Consider the following 22,904-nt stretch of genomic DNA (forward strand, 5'->3'; position numbering starts at 1 on the left):
ATCGGAGGTGGTTCAAGCACCTACATTGAACACCTTCAAGAGTAAATTGGATGCTTATCTTGCTGGGATCCTATGACCGCAGCTGACTTCCTGCCCTTTGGGCAGGGGGTTGGACTCGATGATCTTCCGAGGTCCCTTCCAGCCCTGATGTCTATGAAATCTATGAAATCTAAGATACTGGACATTGCCAAGAACTTATGTATTTGATGGCAGTTCCAATAAATACAGAATCAACTTGGTCATATTTATTAAAGTAACTTGATAAGTAGCCTGAAGACCTACTTGGGCAGCAGACAAAGTGTATTCTTCTGGTAAAGCATTTGTCACTTTCGTCCTTAGTCTCCAGTATAGAAACCATCATATCTGCTGCTTTCAGATTAATTGCGCACTGTAAAGTGGTTCTGAAATTTTTGCTGAGGATCTGAGCTCATCTCTCCTCACAGGACTGTCTTGCAGTACCATCAGTTTGTTTTGCTTTTCTACTTAGCACTGCTGTAGAAAGTGTCTGGATTGCTAAAGTTCATCATTGCAGTATATTCTGATGCAAAATATACAATGATCTGAACAATAGTAGTAAACTACTGCATGCCTCCAGCCTAACTCTGCTTGTGGTTTGTTTCCATATATGGATTTTTCTGATAAATTGTATCTTGCAAGTAATGGATTTAACCATTGTTCTGGGAGTAATTCCCAACTCCACTATGACTTCATTTTCTGCTCTGCAGGGAGGACAGTGCTATTTACCTGGCAGGGCTGGGTACCCTGGGTCTGGAGATTTATGAGCAGGTGCCAAAGTTGGATGCAGTGATTTTCCCTGCTGGAGGACATTGTGGTTTGCTGGCAGGATCAGCTGCTGCACTCAAACATCTGAACCCACACATTTCTGTGATTGTAAGTATCACCTTTTAGATGTTGGTCCTTGATGACACTATCTTCCTGTTTCTGAGACTTCACCATGGCACTGTGCTCTGCTATGATACTGGCAATGAATATGTAAATGCTGTAGGTGAGTTATTTGTCCCCATGTTTATCACACAGGAGAATTCTGTTTCATAGTTTGGACAGCCTGTTTGTTGCCTATTGTTTTTTTAGTAACATATTTGCATCTAAGGCAAATAAAACCAAACTCTCAAATAAAACCAAAAACCATACATGGGTGCAGCAAGGATTTTGTTAAGGAAGGTGTGGGAGCAGCCTATGCCATTGCAGGGGTGGCTGCACCCCAGCTCCCAGCCTCTCCTCACTGGAGGCAGGCAGACCATGCTGGTGACTATCCAGCACCTAGGGAAATTTTTTTGAGTCCCCAAATCATGCAAGAATCTTCCCCTACCCCCATTCTTGGCACCCCCTCCCCACCCCTCTGTGCTTAGCAGCATGTTCCCTCTCCTCCCCATCTATTTCCCATGCTCCCATCTTGCTGCTACTGCTGCTGTCCTCTGCTGATCTGCAGGTGAGGGAAGCTCCAGAGCAACTCTTGCTCCACTCCAGCTAGGTGGTAAATGGAGCCAACCTTGACTGGAGACAGTGGCAGTGGCAGTGAGTTCCCCATCCCTGTGCCTGATCCTAGGCTTATAGGGAACCAGGAAAAGGAACCTGTCTGAACCCTGCTGTCTGCACAGCCCAACTGGAGCTCAAGGACAGTGAGAACAGGCATAGTGGTGGGTAGAGAAAGGGAGGAATCAAAGGGAGGGTATGTGCCTTGTGGAAGAAAGGGAGAGAGTTCTTACCTGCTTTGGGGACTGAAAAAAAGGCCCCAGCTGCTTTTCATATGGCATGATTGGAAAGGGGGATGTGACTACCCATTGCACCCCTTCTGGATCTGCCCCTGTCTCTCCATATTTGTGTCTTTTTTAACAAGGCTCTCAACATTGAGTACTGTTTGTTAGCTTTTTTAAAGTCAACTAAAGTAATTAAAATCAGAATTGTGCAAGTCTCAGTGGTTTCAGGATGTTATGGAACTCTGCTTATTGGAAGTTTTTGGACTTAATCCTTATTTATGGAAGAAGCTACCTGCTCGGATCAACATTGAAGACTGTATTTTTTTTAATTAAACAACAGTCAGCCAAAACTGTAGACAAAATAAAGCTTTCTATTCCACAATAAGGAAACCTTTACTGAAACTGTGAACACATATAGCAGGCAGCATGTCTGGATGCCTAGGGATTACTTACAGGCAAGACAGAGAGAGAGAGAGAGAAAGTCAAGTGATTTTAGTTGGCTCCAAAGTGCTTATGATGCATGCTATCATAAACACAATTACTGGGCTCTAACCAAAACCCTAGAAATAAGACCTCAGAACCTGGCCCAAGGAAAATACAGATGTGTGCTGAGTATAATAGAAACCATAATAAATAAGGGAATGAAGAAACAGAAAGTGCAGGTCTATACCACCTCAGAATGGCACCATGGAGCACTGTAGCAAGGCATGGTACGTCTGCTTTATCTTCCAAATCAACAGCTGAGCAATTGCTTTAATGCAGCATTGACTGTGCTCTGAGGGTAAGAACAGGTATTGAACTTGCCCAGGGACAAGTTGTGCCTGTGTTTGTTCCAGAACAGAAATGCCTGGGGATTGGTGTGACTGACTGCTCATTTCCTTCCAATCAGGGTTTGACAAGCAGTGAAATGCATTGCTTCTTTTCTGACATTGATTCAATAATACAATCCCAGGACAACCATTCAGATGTACTTGCAGTGCCCCAGGACAAACTCTTAACACTTTTTTATTCCATAAACCTTTTCCAGGTTTGTTCTGGAACAACAGACATGGATGTCTGAATGATCACACTTTGCCCAAGAATAAAATGGTTTTATTCTGGGATAAATGCAACATCTGTTTGTAGCCAAAATAAGCTCTGTTCCTTGGGAGGGCTTATTGGCACATATCTAGCACCATGCACAAGGAGTGGTGTCTTCCATTTTGGGAGATAGTGTGGATGGCATTGAGGCATGGCAACCCAGTACAGTATGCCTTGGGGCTGTGCTAAGTCAGCATAGCTATACCCAGCATCTCCAGAGTGCGAGTGCTTTGAAATTATGTGGTATTTACAAAGTTTTGTTATTAACCTTCCCTGTGCAGAGGATAAGTACAAGACCTATGGATCACTTAGGTTGGGTACAAACATTTGGGGAGGTTACACTGAGTAAAAAATGGCTACCTGAACTAAGGTAAGTTAGGATGGGGGGGCTCGCAGGAAGTGGATCATGGGGTCCATCAGGAGATAAGGGGCAAGCAGGATCTGCAGGAGGGATCAAGGGAATGGGCAGCATATGTGGGAGGGATTGGAGGGGCTAGTGGGGCCTGTGCGGTGGCTCAGGGGGGCAGGTGGTATTCATGGAGGGATTGGAGGGGGCAGACAGCATCCATGGGGTGACTGAGGAGCCAAGTGGAGTCCAATGGGGGATCAAGAGGGCAGGTGGCATCCGCATGGGGGTGCATGGGGGATGGAGAGTTGGGGTGATGGGGGTCTCTCTCCCCCATCCCTTGGGGCCAGAGGCTATTTTGAGCTCCCTGACCCACTCCCCAGCATACCTACCCTGCCATTCTTCCACCCCTCTCTTCATTGGGACCTACTTACTTGGCTCCCAGCATTGGTCAACACTGATAAAACTGGCACCAGGAGCAGCCTGCAGGATGGAGGGATTTGGTAGGCTCAGGACCTGGCTGGTTCATGGGGGCAGGGCTGGGAAGCTAATCTAACCTTCCTGGAACTTGAGTATAGTTTGCACTTAAATGGACCTAACTAGGGATCTAAGCATATGGTCCACACCTGGACAAACTAAGTTAGATTGGGTGGCCATTTTAATGTGATCCAACCTCCCCAAATATGTATATGCACCCTAAGGTATATTTTGAGACGGTACATGGTATATAGACCTTTTGGGGTGCCTATACATGACAGCCAAGGCTGCTCCAATGTGCTGGAATTCCAGCATGTTGGAGCCAACTTAATTGATCGAGTCTGCTGGAGTGTGGCAATTGCTGCACTCCAGCAGCCTCCTGTGTCTCGTGATCAGTGTTCCTGCACTTAAAAATGGTGGCAGGGGTGCTTGAACTAAAGCTTGTTGAATGAGCTTAAGTTCAAGCGCCACCACTACACTTTTCAAGTGTGGGGATGTTGATACAGGAGACACAGCGGCACTTTAATTATAGCGGCTCTGAGAGCCGCTCAAATTAAAGAGCCACCCGCCCCCCACCCACAGAGCATGCCCTTGCTGTCTCTGCATACCAGCAGGAACTACAGCCTGCTGATGGTCACAGTATATTTTCCTCATTTTGATGTAAATCATGCAGAAAATGAGGTTATACCTGTTGGTTAAAATCAGCTCTAATACCTTAGATTAAAACTGAATGAATTTTTAAAATACAATTTTGCTTTTTGTTACTTTTTACAGTCTTACTACTTAGCTTGAAGCACTGAAATTAACTGTTTTTCCTTCTCCTGTATAGTTATAGTTCTTCTTCATTTAAATCCTGATATTGTGCAATGGTTTGGGCTTTTTTTCCATTTGGTGAAAAGATTTCTGTTCAATTTTATATATATGTAGCCCTTCCCCTCCTTTTCTCAGAAGTAAACTAAAGTGGGAGCCTAGTCCCAGGACCTGAGAGCATGTGTTTAGAATAAGGGCATATTAAAATTAAATTAGCAATATGTTTCAGAAAGATATCAAACTCTCCTGATACATTTTGCCTAGGCCTTTCTTGAATTTCCATTTTGTTTCCTTGGTGTTGGTGGCTCCTGTACTAATGTGAGCAATATAGTTATGATCATTTCTTTTACTTTTCCAAGGGTGTTGAATCTGAGAGTTTCCCTATACTACAACAGTCATTAAAGACAGGGCAACCTGTCAAAGACCAGGCCTGCAGCAATCATCAGTTTTATGGAGGTAAGAGAGAGAATTTCTAAAAAATCAAATTGTTATGGATTTCTGCCACCTTGGTGTTCCTTTTTCAGTTAATTTAAGTCAGGTCTAGTTGAATGCAGTAATAAACATGGGTTGAGGGAGGGTACTTTGTAGCCAAAGCATCTCAAATTTCTCTCCCAGCCATATAGGTGAACCAATAAAAAATATGACAAATTATCCCTTCATACATTTTGTGGATCATCATACCTACAACTGTACTCCAACACTGCTTTAATAATTATTTCTAGTTCTTTTCATGCTCAGATGATGACTTAGGAATGTAAATATTCTTCTTTGGAACCAAATTTTGTCACCTGTACTGACAACTAGTATTACCTTATCCTACTAAAGTCAGTGGGACAGCATACCAGGTCAAACACTGGGATGTGGAAGGGTAGAAAAACCTGGTGCTTAAGTATTTAGTTTTATAAAACAATGATCAGAGATGCCTTCTATAGCAGTACTTGAAAATTAGATACCATTTTTTTTTATGTGCAGAGAAATCTGGAAAACAAACAAAGAAATAGCTGAATACCTCATTTTCAGAGAACCTGCTACTTTGATGTTGTTTACTGTTACAGATGATAAACACCTTTGAAAATATGGCTGTGCAAGCCTGCACAAGTCTTCCCTTCCTTCTTACTCACCTTAGTTTTTCTGTGTGCCCTGTACCCTCTCTTACTTATCTATCTTGAGAGCCTCACCATTTTCTCAAACTAGAGGTGTCAAAAACCAAACTTTTTACCTTTCTTAGTAAAGCCTCCCCTTCCTTTGTGTTGCTACCACATAATCCGCGGTGTAACAAAAACATGTTATTTTTAACTTCTCTTTATGCCTCTTTACACATTGAGAACCAGATGGATGTCACATCACTGAAGCTGATGAAGTTGTATTACTGTAGGGGGGCAGGTGCCTGGGTCTAAATGCATAAATAGAGTTTTACATTATAAACTCTTTGAGGGCAGATATTTACTCTTTCGTGTTAACAGGTTAACAAGTGTCGAAAGCATTTATTTTTAAGACAGCATAATGACAAGCTACTGTTCTTATTCTATTTCAATTGATAGCCAACATAAAACAAAATGACACTGGACCTCTAGACAACTTTGGACATACCTAAAGTAGCCAGCTTCATTTTTTCATATGTCACTTAAATCTGCAGATGTGAGTGGGCCTTGCTTTGGCACCAACTCTTTCCAGTTGACAGGAAAACTTGTAGACAAAGTTGTTACTGTGAGGTAAGTAGAGAAAGAAAATATACCCAGCAATGTTACTTTGAATGGGCATATTTTAAATGTAATGTTGTATGTTTCAGATGGGCTACAGAGGTGTCTTCCTGATAGCCTGATAAGTCCCTAGTCCCATTAACTTTTAAGAATTTTGCCTATGTGGCACTGAAAACTCAGACTAGAACCTGAACAGATACTCTAACAGCAAAAGCAGTTTCTGCTGATTTCAGTAAATGTCGGATGAGGCCCTTGGGAAGATAACAGTAACTACGGCAATATCTGTGCGTTACTTTAAGTAGCATTTATCTTCCCATCTCCTTTGGTGTTCATTAAGCTAGGTTTATTATAATGTCTATTTATAGTAAAAGTATCCTGTAACTGTTCTTTCAGTGTCCTAAATAGTATCTGCATGCATAAAAGGAAAAGCAAAGGGGCATTAAGAGACATATAAACAAAGGAGAAAAGGTGAGAGCTGAAATGATAGGAATGGTGTGGGGAATACAGGGCTGCTATTATGAAGAGTAGGCTGCCAGGAATTTATAACTGAAGTTTGTCACATCTGCTGTGTAATTGTTGTCTTCATTTCTGATCAAACCAAGGATGAATTGTGGGACAGATCCTGAGATGGGGTAAATTATACCATGTTATGCCAGTTAAGGGTTAATTCCTACTTCTCTTAAAACCACTGTGAGAGGTTCAATGACCTTCCTGCTGTAAAACAACCCTTTGACAGCATACAGTAATATGATATAGCAATTCTGAACACTCAGTGGAACACCTCTAATCTGATGTCCCATCAAAATAATGGGGTCAGTGCTGGTTGACAGAAAGTACTTATCCAGTTGAATTATCCAGCCAGAATACTGATGTGAACATTTCTTGCAAACAGTTCCATGACATCTTTGTCAGCATGTGTTCAAGACCTGGGTTCATGCTCAGCAACCTAGTTTCCTATAATGCTATGCTGAGGTTGATGAATAAACCAACCACAGGACAAACAGGATCCCTTAATATTATAAATATCTTGTACCTTATTCCTAACCCTCTTTGGGGGGTTTATTGTGTATTCACTCTGCAGTTTGCTAGTTCTAACACCATTCTTTTTGCCTTAGGGAGGAGGACATTCTCATTGCCATATTGAGGCTGCTAGAATATGAGCGAGCCACAATTGATGCAGAAGGGGCTATTGGACTTGCGGCTTTAGTTGCGGGGAAGCTGCCAGAATTAAAGAGTAAAAGGTACAGTGCCTACAAAGCAGCAATTACAAAATAGACCTTATCAGGGAAGTCACCCAAAAGGGAGAGAGAGAGAGAAAGAGAGCGCTGTACTTCTCAGACAGAGAAGGGTTTGTTGTTTTCCCTCATCCTGATCCGTGAGATTGCCCACACTGGTAAGGAGTAGTGCTTCTAGAAGAAGGGGACAGCTGGCTGAAAGGGAGATGAGGCCAGCCTCTACTGAAGACCTTCCATTATGCTTAACAGATCTAGCAGTTTACACCAAGTATTCAATACCAAGCCCTCTGGCCCATAGTCAGTGAAATTACTTACGGGCTTGAAGTTAAGCATGTGCATAAATTGCAAAAATGCCTTTTGGATCAAAGTCCCTATAATCACTACTTTATAGGACTGAGCCCAAACTCAAGACGTAGCCCGGAATACAAGATTGGGGAGGGAGGGGGCGGAGGGAGTGTTGTAGGATCCTGGCTGCACAAAATTTGTGAGTGATTTTTATAGGCTGAGCAGGAAAATATATGTTGCCAAGCATACCTTGGGTATTTAGGGTGAAAAGTAGCTTGTAGAAAAGGCAAGTCAGATGCAGTGGTGTGCTATGAATAAGAGAAAACAGGGTTTGGGATTCTAGAGCTCTGCGTTGTGCTTCTCCAGCCAAGCCACTGACTTGACACAAGTCACACATCCTCTCTGCAAAGTGAAACTTCATTAGTGTTTATGCTCCACTTCAAACATGTCATGCACTACTTACAATTACATCATGTTTATTACTGTTACTTAGTTCTCCGAGTACCTGTCTCAGTACCTTTGGCTTGTTAAATTTTTAAATTTCTACTCTTTGGCAAATTCCAACATTTTGAGCAAGGTATGGAATGAATACTGATATTGTCAAGGTTTTCTATAGGAGAAAGAGTCAGGAAGATTTATATTTCAGAAAATTCAAAACACTTAGTTCAGTCTCTCAGAAACACAAGGGAATAATTTGATCCTGATTTCTAAGACCTTCCCACAGCTGCTCTCACGGCATGGTGGGGGCTTGCCTTGTCTCAAGCTATGACTCTCCTGAGATTTAGATGTTCTATTCTGGAGTAGACACTATCAGCATTTTCAGGCTCCTAGATATGTGACAGGGAGCTTGGAAGTCCCAAAAGAACCTCTGCTAGATATGTAATATATTCTGCAGTTACTGATGCAACTGTGATATTCTGTTTTCACTTTATTCAGACAAGCAGGAAAGACCCTGTTCGCTCTTCCCTTTCAGAGTGGCGATTGCTGTATGCAGTGGCAACCTGGAGTTGCCTTTGATGCGACAGTGCATAGATCGTGCCCTGACCCTTGACAACAGAATGTGCAAATTTTCCCTCCTGCTCTCTGACTGCCCAGGGGATATTACAAAGTTACTGGAGATATTGGCTCGGGAAGACGTGAGGTAATTCAGAATCATGTGGATGCTGCTGGCTGGCCACTGCTCAGAAGATAACATAATGGTTTCTTGAATGCAATCAATGACTTTAAGTATCAGCTGAAAGTAAATGGATTTATTTAGTAACTAACATAACTCAAATAATCTATCATCTGCTATTGTAGTCAGTCTCAGAAAATGTTTCCCGGTTACAAAGTGAGTGGTGGTATGTAGCCTGTAAAATAGGTGCTACAAATATCCTACTCTGGATGGCTCATCTGATATAGTGAACTGTAGAATTTCATTGCTTCTAAAAATGGCAAAGTCTCTGTGTTGGAGAAAGCATGAATTATTTTCTGAGACAAGCTGAAGGCTTGTAATAGTTTCTACAGCTGACTAAAGCCCAGCAATTCCATTTCATGAAACTTCCAAAGTTTCAACATTTGTTTTCGTTGCACATCAGAATGAACCCTAAACCTCTTACAGGAGTTTGTGAAAAGCTGAATCGTTTTGAAAGGTCTGTTTTTCCAACTGAAAAAAGCCCAGGTTTCTTATTTGAATCTCTCTAGCTGAACAGAGTTCCCCCTGGACTTCTGAAAACTTTCTGTCAAAAATGTTCAAATTGATAGATGTCTATAAAATATTCTGGTTTGACTAGCTAGGAAACTCTGAGGAAAAACGTTATTTGAAATGCTGCAGACACCCTATTTGTCTTTTCTCTAGTTACTTGAGTTTCTAATAGAAGTATGGAAAGTTACAGAGTTCAGTACCAACTTCTCTCCTTACAGGCGAATGGCTGGCCTGTGTACACGTTTAACAATTAAATGTAGCCTTTTCCTTTACAAAGGAACTCAGAGCTATGGATAGGTGCTAAGAAAACATACAGCCAGATGACTTTATGGGAAAATATTTAGGAGAGGAAGGGAGAGAGGCAGTGGAGGATACACCTGGAACAATTTCTAAAGGATTAAATTTCCACAGGATATTTAATGCTTCTAATTTTAGCTTTTTATCCTGTCTTTGGTTGCTCCCATCCAGAAACAGTGTAATACACTAGCAGGCAGCTGGCAATGGAAAATATTCAGCTTGTTGAATGAGTTATAGTTGTTGCATTTTGGCACAACTTAATTCTCCCTAAGATTGATACAATAAAAATACAACTGATGTACTGATTTCAGTGAAATTATAATGGCATGATTGTGGTCCAGTAGGTGTCAGGAAGACAAACTAGAAAGGAGCTCAAAATATTGAGAGATGTGAACAACCTGTGCTTTGAATTCACATTTATTTCAACCTAGCTGCATATTAGAGGGACATGTATGGATGTGTTTATCATCCAAATGCTCAGAGAAAATAATTTGACAATGACAAGGGCTTGCAGTGATCTCTAATTTGTTTGTTCTAGGGTGTTGGATATTAAGCAAGAACATATGTTTGTGACATCTGATCTCTTCACTAATGAGGTAAGGGGAGAAACACAAACATTATTTAATGCGTTAATACATGCATTGCTCTCCTGTCATTGAAAAGCCAGCAGTAAAATATCCCAGTTCTTAGTATCATAGAGTTATGATGTGTAGATGGATGGATCCTAGAGTTATTTATTCTGGAAGTCATGAACAAACAATGGTATCCAACTGAAAATTCCCTTTGCATCTTTGTAGGATAATTGTAATTATCTGAACTGGTGAGCAACAGTTCATACTTAGGCAAAGTTCTTCTGAACATATACGAACATCAACCTTATCCCTTTGGAGGGTAGTTAGTTCAATGTGACTCAAAGGGAGGAATGTCACCAATCAACACATTCATCTAAAACTCCCCACATCTGGGTCTCCTCTGTGACATCAGTTTTACATTGATTCAGTTCTACTGACTTTACTGGTAATCCCCAATCCAGCTACTGCCCAGGTCTAGTCCTTAGCTTGTGAGACTGCAGCTCCAAGTGGTATGAAGAGGTCCTATTTAGGCTCTTTAGCAGGCCAGCCAATGGGAAGGATTCTTAGATTACTATTTCTTAGATCACTAAATGTGTCCTGGATAACTGTGTTGATCCCAATTTGTTTTGAAACACTCAGCTGATCAGTATTTCTTTTTGCCATTACCATTTTGGATCAGGGGCTTTAAATTTGCAAAGGACACAGGCCAAACACATGGATCTACCAACAAAGGTGAAAATGGATGTCACTTAAAAGATGTCCAAGTAACTTAAATTCCTAATCTCAAAATAGAGAACTTTATCTCCTAAATTACATAGGCACTTTTGAAAATGTTACTGTGACAAGGTGATGCCAAGGCACCCCCAAAAAATTCTCCTACCCTGTCTAGACCAGTCCGTCCCACACTAGCCCGCCATGCCTCATTGTTAACTTATATCTGTATGCTGTGGAAGGCTGCCCTGATCTTACTAAGATGAGCTTCAACTTGTAGCCCCAGCTTCCAAGGCCAATCACACGGCTCTGTGCCTTCCCTACACCATGTCCAATGCCTTGGTATCCTACTCATCATGTCTGGTTCATGATCTCAACTGGGCCACACTCATGCCCCTAACTGGGCCATATTCTTGTCTCATCCGGTTCGTGCCTGCAACTGGGCCACCTTATGACTCATGCCCCTAACTGGGCCATACTCCTTAGTTCAGGCCTCTCAGCTCCACTCAGACCTGGCTCAGTTCTGCTCCAGCCTTCCCAACTCTGCTCAGACCTGGCTCAGTTTTGTTCTGGCCTTCCCAGCTCTACCCCATCCAGTGGACTCCTGTGATCCACATGATCTTCTTTGCCCCATGCTTTTCTATCAGGGTGTGTTCCTTTAGCCTTCCCCTTCCACAGGGTAACCCACAAGGCAGTGAGGGCTGAGACTTTCCCCTGAAGTGGCCCACGTGTGCCATTTCCTGAAGGCTGCCCCACCACAGGCAACCGCACTACACTAACCAACCCCTGCAGTGTGCAGTTTTCAGACTTACCCAGAACCAATCAGACCTACTTGGTCTTCCTGCCTTCCCCCATGGGCCTCCCTACAAGGTTCTGCCTCCCTCCAGGGCTGGTGGCTATTGGGCCCTTTGACCCTGACTTCATCTCATGGCTCTCTCTACTCTTGGCCCTACTGTGTGCTTGGACCCCTTATTCTCAAGCCCTCCTCTCAGATGACTCCATTTGCTGTCATAATTCGAACTGACCCAGCCCAGCTCTCCTTCTCTCCCGGCATGTGGCTCTCCTAACCAGCCTCCGGTGTCAGCCCCCAAGTCTGCTGACTCACTGATTAGGCCTGGCCGCACCTGCCGAAGGTTCCCTAGGCCTGTCTGATTCCTTGAAGTGGTGGGTATCCCCAGTGCCCTGTTACAGTTACCCTACATCTGGATAACATAGGGGCAAAGGCAGATTCACAGAGGGATCCAGCCAGTTTATCCCAAGAACAGGCAGCTGAGGCCATTGAGAGCTCTGGTCTCACCTGCCAGATGCATGCATGGGACACATGCCCTTTTGTACCATCCTGAAATCACTGTTGAATAAGGGCATAGTTAAAGTCCCTCCTCATTTTACCTTGTTCAGAAGAGAACTATTTTTCAGCTGAAAGCTGTGGCCCTTAGATCTCTTCTAGAAGTTTCTTTATTAGATTTTTATAAAATTCTTAACATTTGAATTTATGCTGCCAAGTAAATTGAACTAATTAACTTTCCTAGTCTCTTGGCAGAGAGCATTACAAGAATTTTCCATTTCTATTGCAGTCTTTGTCATGAGTCTCATTTATCTGAATCTTAAAATCATATCTCATAAAAAAATGTATGCCATGTGCTAATGTCTGCCTCCATGATCTATTTTCATTGGCTGTTTGTTCTGGTAGTCTCAGAGTAACTTGTACTGCAAGAGAATTTTGATAGCTATCCAACGGAAATAAAGAACATTCAAGGGGTCAGAATGTTTCACTAAATGAATTACCTTGCTATTGAATTTGCATAATTATTTTTAACAGGAATGGAAAAGACTGCATTTTCCTGTGAGATTATTAGAGATTAGCCTGAGCCGCAAAGTTGAAATCCAGATAAATATGTCAAAGATTTGAAGGTGCCTGGATCTTGGCATTAGGCTTTATCCTTGGGCTTGGTATTTCTCAATATTCTCCTTTGCTAGAGAGAAGCATAGGCAGGAAAGCCACACCATGCTGAATGCCAAAACTTTAATGGTTTGAATATAAATGACCAGACATCGGGGGCTTATACTTTCACAGTGCTGTATGTGTGTAATATATCACAACTACTAGGATATTAACCATGGGATAAAGTAATAACCCCGTTCACATTACTGTAACACTATTGTAAATATAGATGAAGTCTCTGACTAAACTACAGTACTAGAGTAGCTAATTCAGAAAGTTAAACAAACTGAGTCAAGAATTTCACCTTAATGTTTGATCTTTCCTATGACTTACTCTTTCATTTCCAAGTGAGGGAAACTTGGCATCTACTGACTATTCATCATGAAGATGAAGTGATTTCTTTACTGTGGTGGTGTGCTTTGATGTGTTTATTCATCTGATGCATACTGAGATATCTCTGTGGGAAGTTATTTGCAGTTACTCTGATCCTGGGGTGGTAAGGATTCAAAAAGAAGGCGTTACATCCAGTTGCATCCCCCACAAAATCATTGGCAGAACATTTTCTTGGAGAAAATAAACAGAATCTAAGAATGGAGAAAAAAAATTTAATTTTTTTTGCTGGCTGATGTGTTGGCTACAATTAGTTCTTAGCAGTTGCTTACTGAAGTGATTTGTGAGACAGGATTGTCAGTGTTAGCGTATCTTCTTTGGGAATCTGTGAAAACATCTTTTGGATACTTCTTGCTTCAGGCTTCTAATTTGGATTCTTTCATTTGGAGCAAGTGCAGATTTATATCATGGGGAAGACTGCAGTTCATTTTGGTCAGGCAGCAACGGAAACTTCGTCAAGAGCACATGACCTGTTTTATCCTGATGCAGTTAGAAATTAGGGCTGCGCAAAATTTCTGCAGCCATTTGTTTTGCAGGTGTTTCAGGCTGTTTTGGCTTTCAAAGTGCTGACTATGAATTGAAACAGAAGGCTCTGAAACATTTCAGAAACGTTTCAGAGAATTTCAGAGTTTCGGAGCTGGGCTTCCAGGGAAACAAAAACTAAGAAGAGGGAGGGGAGGACTGCTCTGTTATTGACATCTAGCTCCTGGTTCAATTCCCCAGCTCTCTGATTGCTTCCCCCCAGTTCTTCCTGGGGAGCACGGGCCCCTGATCTGTGAGCAGGGTTTCAGCAGGCTGCCACTGCAGGCTGGAGTCAGTGGCAGCCACTTGGCGCCACCTGCGCTGAGTGCCAGAAAGACTGTGGTGCTGCTGCTGGCTTCAGCCTACAGAGGCAGCCTTCTGAAACCAGACACGCAGATCCAGGGGCCTGTGCCCCAGGAAGAGCTGAGGGAATGATCACAGAGTGGGGGAATCAAACTGGGGGCTGGTGAATCGAACCTGAGGCTGGGTAATCAAACTGGGAGCTAGGGAATGGAACTGGGAGCTGGGAAAATGTTCAGATGCCTGAACATTCCCCCCGTTCCCGGTTTCATTCCCCAGCTCCGCAATCTTTTCCCCAGCTCTCTGATTGCTTCCCCCAGCTCTTCCTGTGGGGCCTGGGCCCCCAGATGTTGCAGGATGACAGCAGGCTACCACTGCCTGGTGGTGATGGCGGCGGCTCTGGGCTATTTTCCCAGCCAGCAGCAGCAGCCTGCTAAAACCTCACATGCAGATCTAGGGGCTGTGGCCCCTGGGAAGAGCTGGGAGAATGATCAGAGAGCTGGGGAATTGAACCTGGAGCTCTGGCTGACAGGTGTATCTGTCCCACCTCCAGGATAGTGCGCGGTGCCCTGCCAAGCCATGCTGCACCTACATCATGGGGCAGCTGCCATGCAGATGCCAGGGGGAGAAGGGAGAATCCCTGCTGCCCCCCCCACCGTGCTGCATGCAGAGGCCCCAGTTGCCGCTGCCACAGCCAGTGAATACAGGTCTTTTTTTTTTTAAAGTTCCACACTCACTGGCTGCGGAGTACGTGGATGACAGCATGCTGTGGCTGCTGGCTGGGGCCAGTGCCAGCACCTGAGTCTGCCTGGCACAGCTTGTGCTGAGCACTGGAAAGAACCTAGTCCTGGCCCCAGCTGGCAGTGGCAGCCTGCTGTCATCTTACACACCGATCCAGGGGCCTGTGCCCCCAAGAGGGATGCAGGGCTGTGCCAGACTCTTCCTGGGGGGAGCGTGCCCCCAGATCTGCACACAGGATTACAGCATGCTGCCACTGCTGGCAGGTGATACTAGTTTTTCTTAGAAAAGTTTGAGGTACATTTTCACAGAAATCCCAGCTCCTATCTCCTTGAAACTTGGCAGACTTCCTGCCCTCAGAAGGGGCTACCATCCCTGCAATTTTCATCTGAATCAGGCAAGAAATGACAAAGTTATAGGCATTTTAGTGATTCCCCATTATAGCCTATGGCCAAAACAGCGTTGAAACTCTGAAACAGATTCGGCCGAATCGAAACAGGACAGTGATCTGAAATACCGAAATGAATCACTTTCCCTCCGAAACGCTGAATCCAAAACCAAAATGAAACATAACCATTTGGCACAGCCCTATTGGAAATGTCTTAATGGATTCCAGATATTTTGATATTCTAAAACAATAATGACAAAAATCTGACAGGCCCTTCCTGTTTACTTTGACACTGGGGTAAGATAATAAACAACAGCAAAATAAAGTCAGGGTCAGATCCAGGGAAAAGTACATTCCCTGAGCCTTGGATCACAGGGCACATGGAACCTCCATGATTATCCTATGCTTTGGAAGATCTCCCCCATTTAGATGGAGAAGCTCTACTTCCTTAACAGTCAACCATAGTATTCTACGGCTGTTCTCTTCCTAAATCAGTCTTGTTCACTGATGACCAGATTGTGGTCTCCTCACTTGTGCTGAATTCACCTCCACCAGAAGCTCACCTTGAATGTCAATGGGAATACATGTTGCATAAGATATTCAGTCTGGATAAAGTAATTACAAGCCAGACCTGAGTTTTTTCCGCTTCCTCAAATATGCTCCCTGATATCCAGCATGCGGCTATTTTTTTGCTTTAGTAGTTTTCTTCCCTTCCTCCCCACAAGGCCCCTAGTAAATGAGAAGCAGATTCTTTCCTGGCATGACTGAAAGCAGTAGGATACAACCCACATTTTTTGGGTACCTCAGAAATAATACTTTCTCTTGGTTTTAAAGTATTTGTGGTGTCCAGATGGAGTCACTTGCTATAATGGGGATTAACAGCTAGCAGGCAGATCTAGGGCATATGAAAAAGGATGCAGATAATGCCCCTGTAGGTTAGTCTTTGAGGAAAAGTATATATTTACATCATATATTCCTTATCTTCAGGGTATTCAATAGCTAGAACTGAGCACATCTAAAAGAACCCAACTAAGGCTCTGAGATGAAGACCATGATCAATAGTCCCACTCCTATAGCATGATGGAATTTTCTTTCAGATTCAGCCATATAGGAGATAGAACTTGTCTGGACGATTGTCCAAGACTGTGGAAAACATATCCATATCAACTAAAGGACATCTCTAACAGATGTTAAGCAGTGGGAATGTATGAAATAAAATCCTTCCAAATGAAAACCCTGCACTGTGCTCACACATTTTCCTCTGAAGGAGAGGATCAAGTAAAGAACAAACCACATATAGCAGATGTCAGTTACAACATTTAATTCATTACTGTAGGGCACTTAGATACTATGTTATGAGAACAGCACAAGGACCTCATTATAACAGAACAGACTGTATAATATCTTTTATATTTGTGCCATTTCTTGACCACTTGAGTGATGTTTTTGCTGTTAGATAGGGATAAGAGCAAACCTAACCAGAGGCACAGAATCATAGATTCAAAGGGTTGGAAGGGACAACGTCATGGATCACCTAGTCCAACCCTTTGCACAGATGCAAGATTCACTCTTTGTAAACCCTCCCAGGTATATACTTCTCCAGCCTCTTCTTGAGAACCTCCAGATAAGGAGATTCCATAACTTCCATGGGTAGCTTGTTCCATTGTCATATTGGTCTTAGAGTTGAGAAAATTATCTTGAGATTTGATCTAAGTCTGCTTTGCTGCAGTTTGAGTCAATTGTTTTGTGTCCTGCCCTTTATAGGGAGAGAAAAAATCTCCATCTTATTTACAGTAGCTTATCAAATACATGAAAACTGCTACCCTTAATATCCTTTTCTCCAAACTAAATGTATCTATTTCTGTCAACCCTTTCTCAGAAGGATTGCATTCCAACCCCTTTGTTATAGTTGTTGTTTGCCTCTGGGTTCTGTATGGTTTCTCTACATCTTTAAAAAATGTGAAACGGAAAGGACACAGAATTCCAGCATAGGTCTGTACTACCATCTCTCGTATTCAGTGCTTCTATTAATGCATCCAATATGTGATTTTTTTGGTAACATCATCACATTGCTGACTTCTGTTGGGTTTGTGGCTTACCGTAACTGTTCTTACCTGAACTACTGCCAAGTCAGTCATTCTGTACATGCCCATTTGATTTTTCTTCTGTATGTTGAATTTCATGTTATCTATAGCACAAGTTATCAAGATTCCTTTGAATTGTAATCCTATCCTTCCAAGTGTTTGTCACCTGAAGATTTGGCCAGTATGCCCTGTATCTCTATTTCAGTCATTAAAAAAATGTTCGAGAACTGGACTCAAAACAAAATTGTGACTGAACATTTCAGACAGACCTGCTGTTCTGATGTTGATCTACAAATAGATTTTTTATTCTTTCCTTCAAGTTATTCAACCAGTTGTACATCCATCTAATAGTATTTCTATCTAGTCCATTTTTCTCCAGTTTTACTTACTAGAATTGAATGTGGCATATGTCAGAAGTCCAGCTATATTATATTGATCACATTTCTCTTACCTACGAACCCAGTTACCCTGTCCAAAAAAGGAAATGAACCTGGCTTGTTATGATTTTTCTAATAATCCATGTTGGTTGCTAGTGATAGTGACTCTCTATCCTTGGAGTTTTTTAAGACCCAGCTACACAAAGCCTCGGCTGGGACGGTTCTTTGAGCAAGGGGTTAAACTAGATGACCTCCTGAGGTCCCTTACAACCCTAATTTTCTATGATTTTATGATAGCCCTGTCATCTTTTAGAAATGTTCCCATTGTGCCCTCTTCTTGCTCCAAAACAAGGAATATATTTATGCACTTATAAAAATGCAGCTGTCATTGACAGGCTGTCCCTAATCATGCTTGCTGAGGAATAGTATTATAATTAGACATCTGTGATACAGTAGAGATGTAGTTAAGAATACACTGTGTAATTTAATTGAGAGTGGGAAACCTCAATTAATATTATGGGCATTACCCATAATATTCCTTTTAGTCTAGGTTGCATGTTTTATATTGCATATTTCATTCATATAAACCTCATATGTCTCATACAGCATTGACTAGAGTGAGGTCAGAGTGTAAATAAAATCAAATGACTTAACACAGAAAGAAAAAGGCTCTCCAAGGCTTTGTTACCCATCAACAGCTTGTCAGTATGTCAGTGTTCAAAAATCCCAATTGGTACAGTGAAGAGAAAATACATTTGGTCCAGTATGTTTGCTAGTGAATTCTTTTCCACACCACAAAAACCACAGTATAAACTGATATGACTGGCAGCATCAGAAGAGAACTATGACTAGGAAGGCAAGGAGCTTTGAGGTCTACATTGAGGCATGCTGGCAGTTGGCAAAGAAGCCATTTCTGTGGCACTCATCCAAAATTTTGTTTAAAGTTATACATGATATGTGCACACCTTGGCTAGGAACAGGCATTCAAAAAACCTGAGCCTGAATTGATTCAATCTTTGCAGGTTAGTTTAACCTGTCTAGGCTGAACCAGTTTGCAACTGTACAGACATTCCCTCTGGACTGAAGAAATGCAGGCACATGCCTGCAGTGGCTCAGGCTAGAAGCTGAGGGGCACAGACCTTGCCAGACGTCAGACTCCAACTAGGACTCTGAGCCAAAGAGGGGGTGTGCAGTGCATGCATCTGTTGATGATACTGAGTTTTTCAATCTTTCTCTCCCTGCTTCTACATACTGTCTGCAAGCCTGACAGGTGCTAGAGCCAGCAGGGGGCTGATAACATAACGTTTATCAGCCCATCAACAAAACAAAAACTTCCCTCATTAGCTGAAGCTTTTCTTAAACAGCTTTTTCCAAGGAAGAAACAGAGGGACATTACCAGCTGACCTGTTGATTAGCTCCGAAAAGTCCTAAATGGACTCTGTTCTGTCTGCCTGTCCCAGTGAAATTGGAGGCACACACACACAGACACCTCTCGGCATTAGCTAGCATACCATATGCCTAGGGTCCATGGGGCTCAGGTCTGTGCAGTGGCAGAGGGGAGGGAGGGAGGGAGGTAGGGGAACCCTGCTTGAGTAGTTGTGGGGGAGAGGCAGGGGGAAGCAAGGCAGACCCTGCTGTGCCTGCAGTCTCTGCTGGAGCTCTGGCTAGGGAGCAGAGGGGTGGGGCCAGCCCTGTTCTCTGGAGCAGACAGCACAGCCCAGGGCTGCAAAGCATCTTGGGGATTCTTGTTTAACTTAAAACAGAAAGAGGTCTGGGACAGACATTGGGTAAATCAGTTTGACCCAAATCAGTTAAGTATGATACTACATTCAACCAGGTTTATCTTAAACCAGTTTCAGCCATTTTGAAATTGGTTTATGTGCACTGAACTTATGTTCTGTTACAGATTTAAACCAGTTTCTGATCACTTAAACTGGCTTATGCATAATGTGTGTCCCTAGCCCTTAAATTCAATCAAACTTTTAATCCAAAAAGGTAGTGATGGGGAAAGGTTGATAGGCTATGATTTACCACCTCTCTCACTCTCCCATGTTTTGGCTGTTCAGCAAAATCTTAATTCATAAGTCAAACATTGCTCTTCCTTTACAATAACATTACATGTGTTTCTGTGAGCAGCTGTTTCCTGCCTCACATTGCTGGTGTAGAACTTGGTTTTATTGCATAGAGTTTACTCAGTTCAAGCCAGGAATCATTTGTTCTTGTTCAGGGCAATTTTAATAAATCCCTCTGAGCCAGGTGTGTATTTTTGTTTTAAAAAACTACACGAGAACTTTTATAACCAGAATTCCCAACCTACTCCAGATTTTTTCTTTTCCATGTTCTGAGTTTACAAACACATGCTGCTTTCCAGGTAGGGGTAGAATGGTATTGTGACTTGGTCATGTCTACATCAGTGCAAGACTGCACTTGGGAGTACCTCAGCAAAGTATGGCATGCCTGCTCAACACAAAATACATCCTGTGCTGGACATATTACAGTAATCACTCCTAAGAGAGAGTATGGGATGTACACCACTAAGTGCACAAGCTCTACTACATCCATTTTGAAGTGTGGCAGGCATGGTATGCTCTGCTGTGGCATGCTCTAGGGCAGCGTTTCTCAACCCATGGGTCGTGACCCAAACGTGGTCACAAGAATGTATGAAAGGGTTGTAAACAAACTTTAAAAATGGATTCTCCTTTAAAGGAGAAAAACATTGGAACCTGGCTTTTCCCCTGCAGGCTGACAGAGTTCCAGCCTGCAAGGGGCTTCTTGGGGTCCATGCCCCATACACACCCCCTGCCTGCCAACCTACCTCCTACCTGCTCCACACTGTGGGGCTGGGGCCTGGACACAGGGGGCAGTAGGTCAGGAGTGAGGTGCACTGGGTTGGGATTGGTCACTGATGTTTACAAATGGGTCCTGGTACAACAAACATTGAAAATCATTGTTCCAGGAGAGGGGTGGCAATTATTTCAGGTGGAGGGCCAGTTACTGAGTTTTGGCAAGCCACCAAGGGCCACAAGGGTGGCCTTGCCCCATGACAAGGTGCCCCACCCCCTGGTCACCATCTTGGGACTAGAAGTCCCACCCCCTGACTTTTGCCACCAGAAGTCCCTCCCCTTGCCCCCAGTAAGTACTCCTTTCAGCAAGGGTTTGCCATCTTGGAACCAGAAAAATACCAAATGATATTCTAAAAATCAAACATATACTACAATGTTCATTAATTTGATTTTAAAAAATATTTTTGTCCTGGTTTACATGTGTTTGTGTAATGTACATAGAGGTGATTGATTGTGTAATAGCTTAAAATGAAGTCTTACTTTTGTATACTATGGGAGGGTGTGGGGGGTAGGTATAGGTTTGTGGTGTGTGGGTATGTGGTGTGTGGGGGAGGGTGTGGGTGTGTGTGTGGGGGGATAGGTGTGGCAGGCATGTGGGGAGTATGTGGGTTAATGGGTATGAGGTTTGTGGGAGGCTGTGAGTGTGTGGGGGGAGGGTGGCTGGGGAGGGTTGTGGCATGTGTGGAGGGCGAGGATTTGCCTACAGCCCTTCCCCCTCCCCATGGCAGGCAGAGACCCTACCAGCGTTCTTCTGGCTCAGGCTCCACACTCCTGCAAGTCCTGCCCCTGGGGCATCAGCGCAGCCCCATGCTGCTGCTCACCACTACTCTCCCCTCCCCAGTCTGCCACCACTGCCTTTCTGCCACTTCCCTGTCCCATCCCGTTCCCCTCCCCTGCCAGCTTGCTGCTCCAGCACCATGTCCCAGCTGCATGGCTGAGACTGCAGGACACAGCAGGAGCTGAGCCAGCCTGGCCAGCAATGCACAGAGCCAGCAGAGAATCACAGGGACCAGGCCGGCTCCTGTTGTATCCTACGGTCCAGTGCTGCAGCCAGGATCCATGTGGTACCACAGCAACTGACGGGAGCAGGGGCAGGTGGAGGGGAGCAGTGGCAGTGGTGGGTAAATGGCTGCAGCAGGCGGGGGGCAAGTGGGAGCCAGTGGATGTGTGGGAGTGCAGCAATAGCTGGGCAGGAGCAAGGGGCCCGCGCTGGTGTCCCAGGGCCAGCACCGACAGGGACTAGAGTGGGAAGGCAAGAGTGCAGGTGGGGCTGGCAAGGATCTATGGAGCCAGGACAGGCTGCACCAGCAGGGAGAGGGGGAACTGGCCCAGCTTGAGCCCCTACCGGCCTGGGCTCCATGTTACTCCTGCCCCACCCTGGGCCTCACTGGCTCTGGCCCTGGTGCACTGGCATGGGCCCCACGCTGCCACCCAACTGTTGCTGCGCTCCTCATGCCTGCTTGCTCCCACTGTCCCCCGCCTGCTGCCGCTTTCAACGCTTCCCTGCCTGAGGCTGCCACCACTCCTCTACCCCAAGCTAGCTGCTCTGGCACCGCATGGCTCCCAGCTGCAGGCTGGGACCACAGCAGCCAGCTTTGCCGAATCCTGAGAACTGAGGTGATTTAGCTGATTTAGGTCCAACTGGTTTATGGAATTTCTGTCCCAGATCCCTTCCTGGTTCAATTTAACTCACAGATCCCCAGCATCCCAGGATGCTTTGCAGCCCTGTGCTTTGCTGTCTGCTGCAATAGAGCAGGGACTGCCCTGCTCCTCTGCTCCCTAACCTGTTTCCTGCCTGCATCTGTCAACCCATGGGGATGGGGGGCAGGGGAACAGACTCCCAGATGCAACTAGCCCAGGCCTACACAGCATGTGGGGAAAGGAAAGCCCCTGTGGTGAGGGCTTTTTACTTCTCCACAGCCCTCCCCCATTGGGGACAGCCTGGAAGCAGGGAAAATTCCTCATTCCCCCACCCCTGCAGAGCTGCTTGCCTCAGGTGCTGCCACAGGAGAGAGGGGGAAGAAGTCCCTTGAGCTAGGGACACCAAGGAACCTCTGCCTTGGGTGGCTTCCTCCCACCCCAGGCCAGGGTCCCCCAGCTCGAGGCAGCCTCATGGAGCAGAGGGAAATTCTCCCACTCCCCCACAGCTGCTTGCCTCAGACTCACAGCAGCTGGGGCAAGCAGCTGTGGGGAAGTGGGAGGGGGAGAATTTCCCTTGGCTCCCCAGGGCTGCCTGGGCTGGGAAACCCAGGCTGAAGGAAAACCCCTTGAGAGGGAGGCTCCTCCAAGGTGAACCAGCACCTGGACAGGGGATTCCTCAACCTCCTGTTGGGGGACAGCAGGGGTTGGGGGCATATGCTGGGGAGTCAATCAGGGATGGCCTAACCTGGCCAGCAGGCTGGGAG

General features: G+C 44.4%; 1 protein-coding gene across 2 annotated transcripts in view; it reads left to right on the plus strand.

Moving 5' to 3' along the window:
* The window catches only part of LOC109324371 (L-threonine ammonia-lyase-like), a 54,439-nt gene that overhangs the window by 27,322 nt on the left and 4,213 nt on the right, over window positions 1-22,904 (plus strand). For both annotated transcript variants that reach the window (XM_019556358.1, XM_019556359.1), the window contains 6 exons: window positions 726-891; window positions 4,791-4,887; window positions 6,068-6,143; window positions 7,247-7,372; window positions 8,625-8,792; window positions 10,171-10,228. In XM_019556358.1, coding sequence (XP_019411903.1) covers window positions 726-891; window positions 4,791-4,887; window positions 6,068-6,143; window positions 7,247-7,372; window positions 8,625-8,792; window positions 10,171-10,228 — 691 coding nt within the window. The remainder of the gene's footprint in view (window positions 1-725; window positions 892-4,790; window positions 4,888-6,067; window positions 6,144-7,246; window positions 7,373-8,624; window positions 8,793-10,170; window positions 10,229-22,904) is intronic.

The sequence above is a fragment of the Crocodylus porosus genome, unplaced genomic scaffold (assembly GCF_001723895.1).
Source record: "Crocodylus porosus isolate Cpor-Errol unplaced genomic scaffold, CroPor_comp1, whole genome shotgun sequence".
NCBI lineage: Eukaryota > Metazoa > Chordata > Crocodylia > Crocodylidae > Crocodylus > Crocodylus porosus.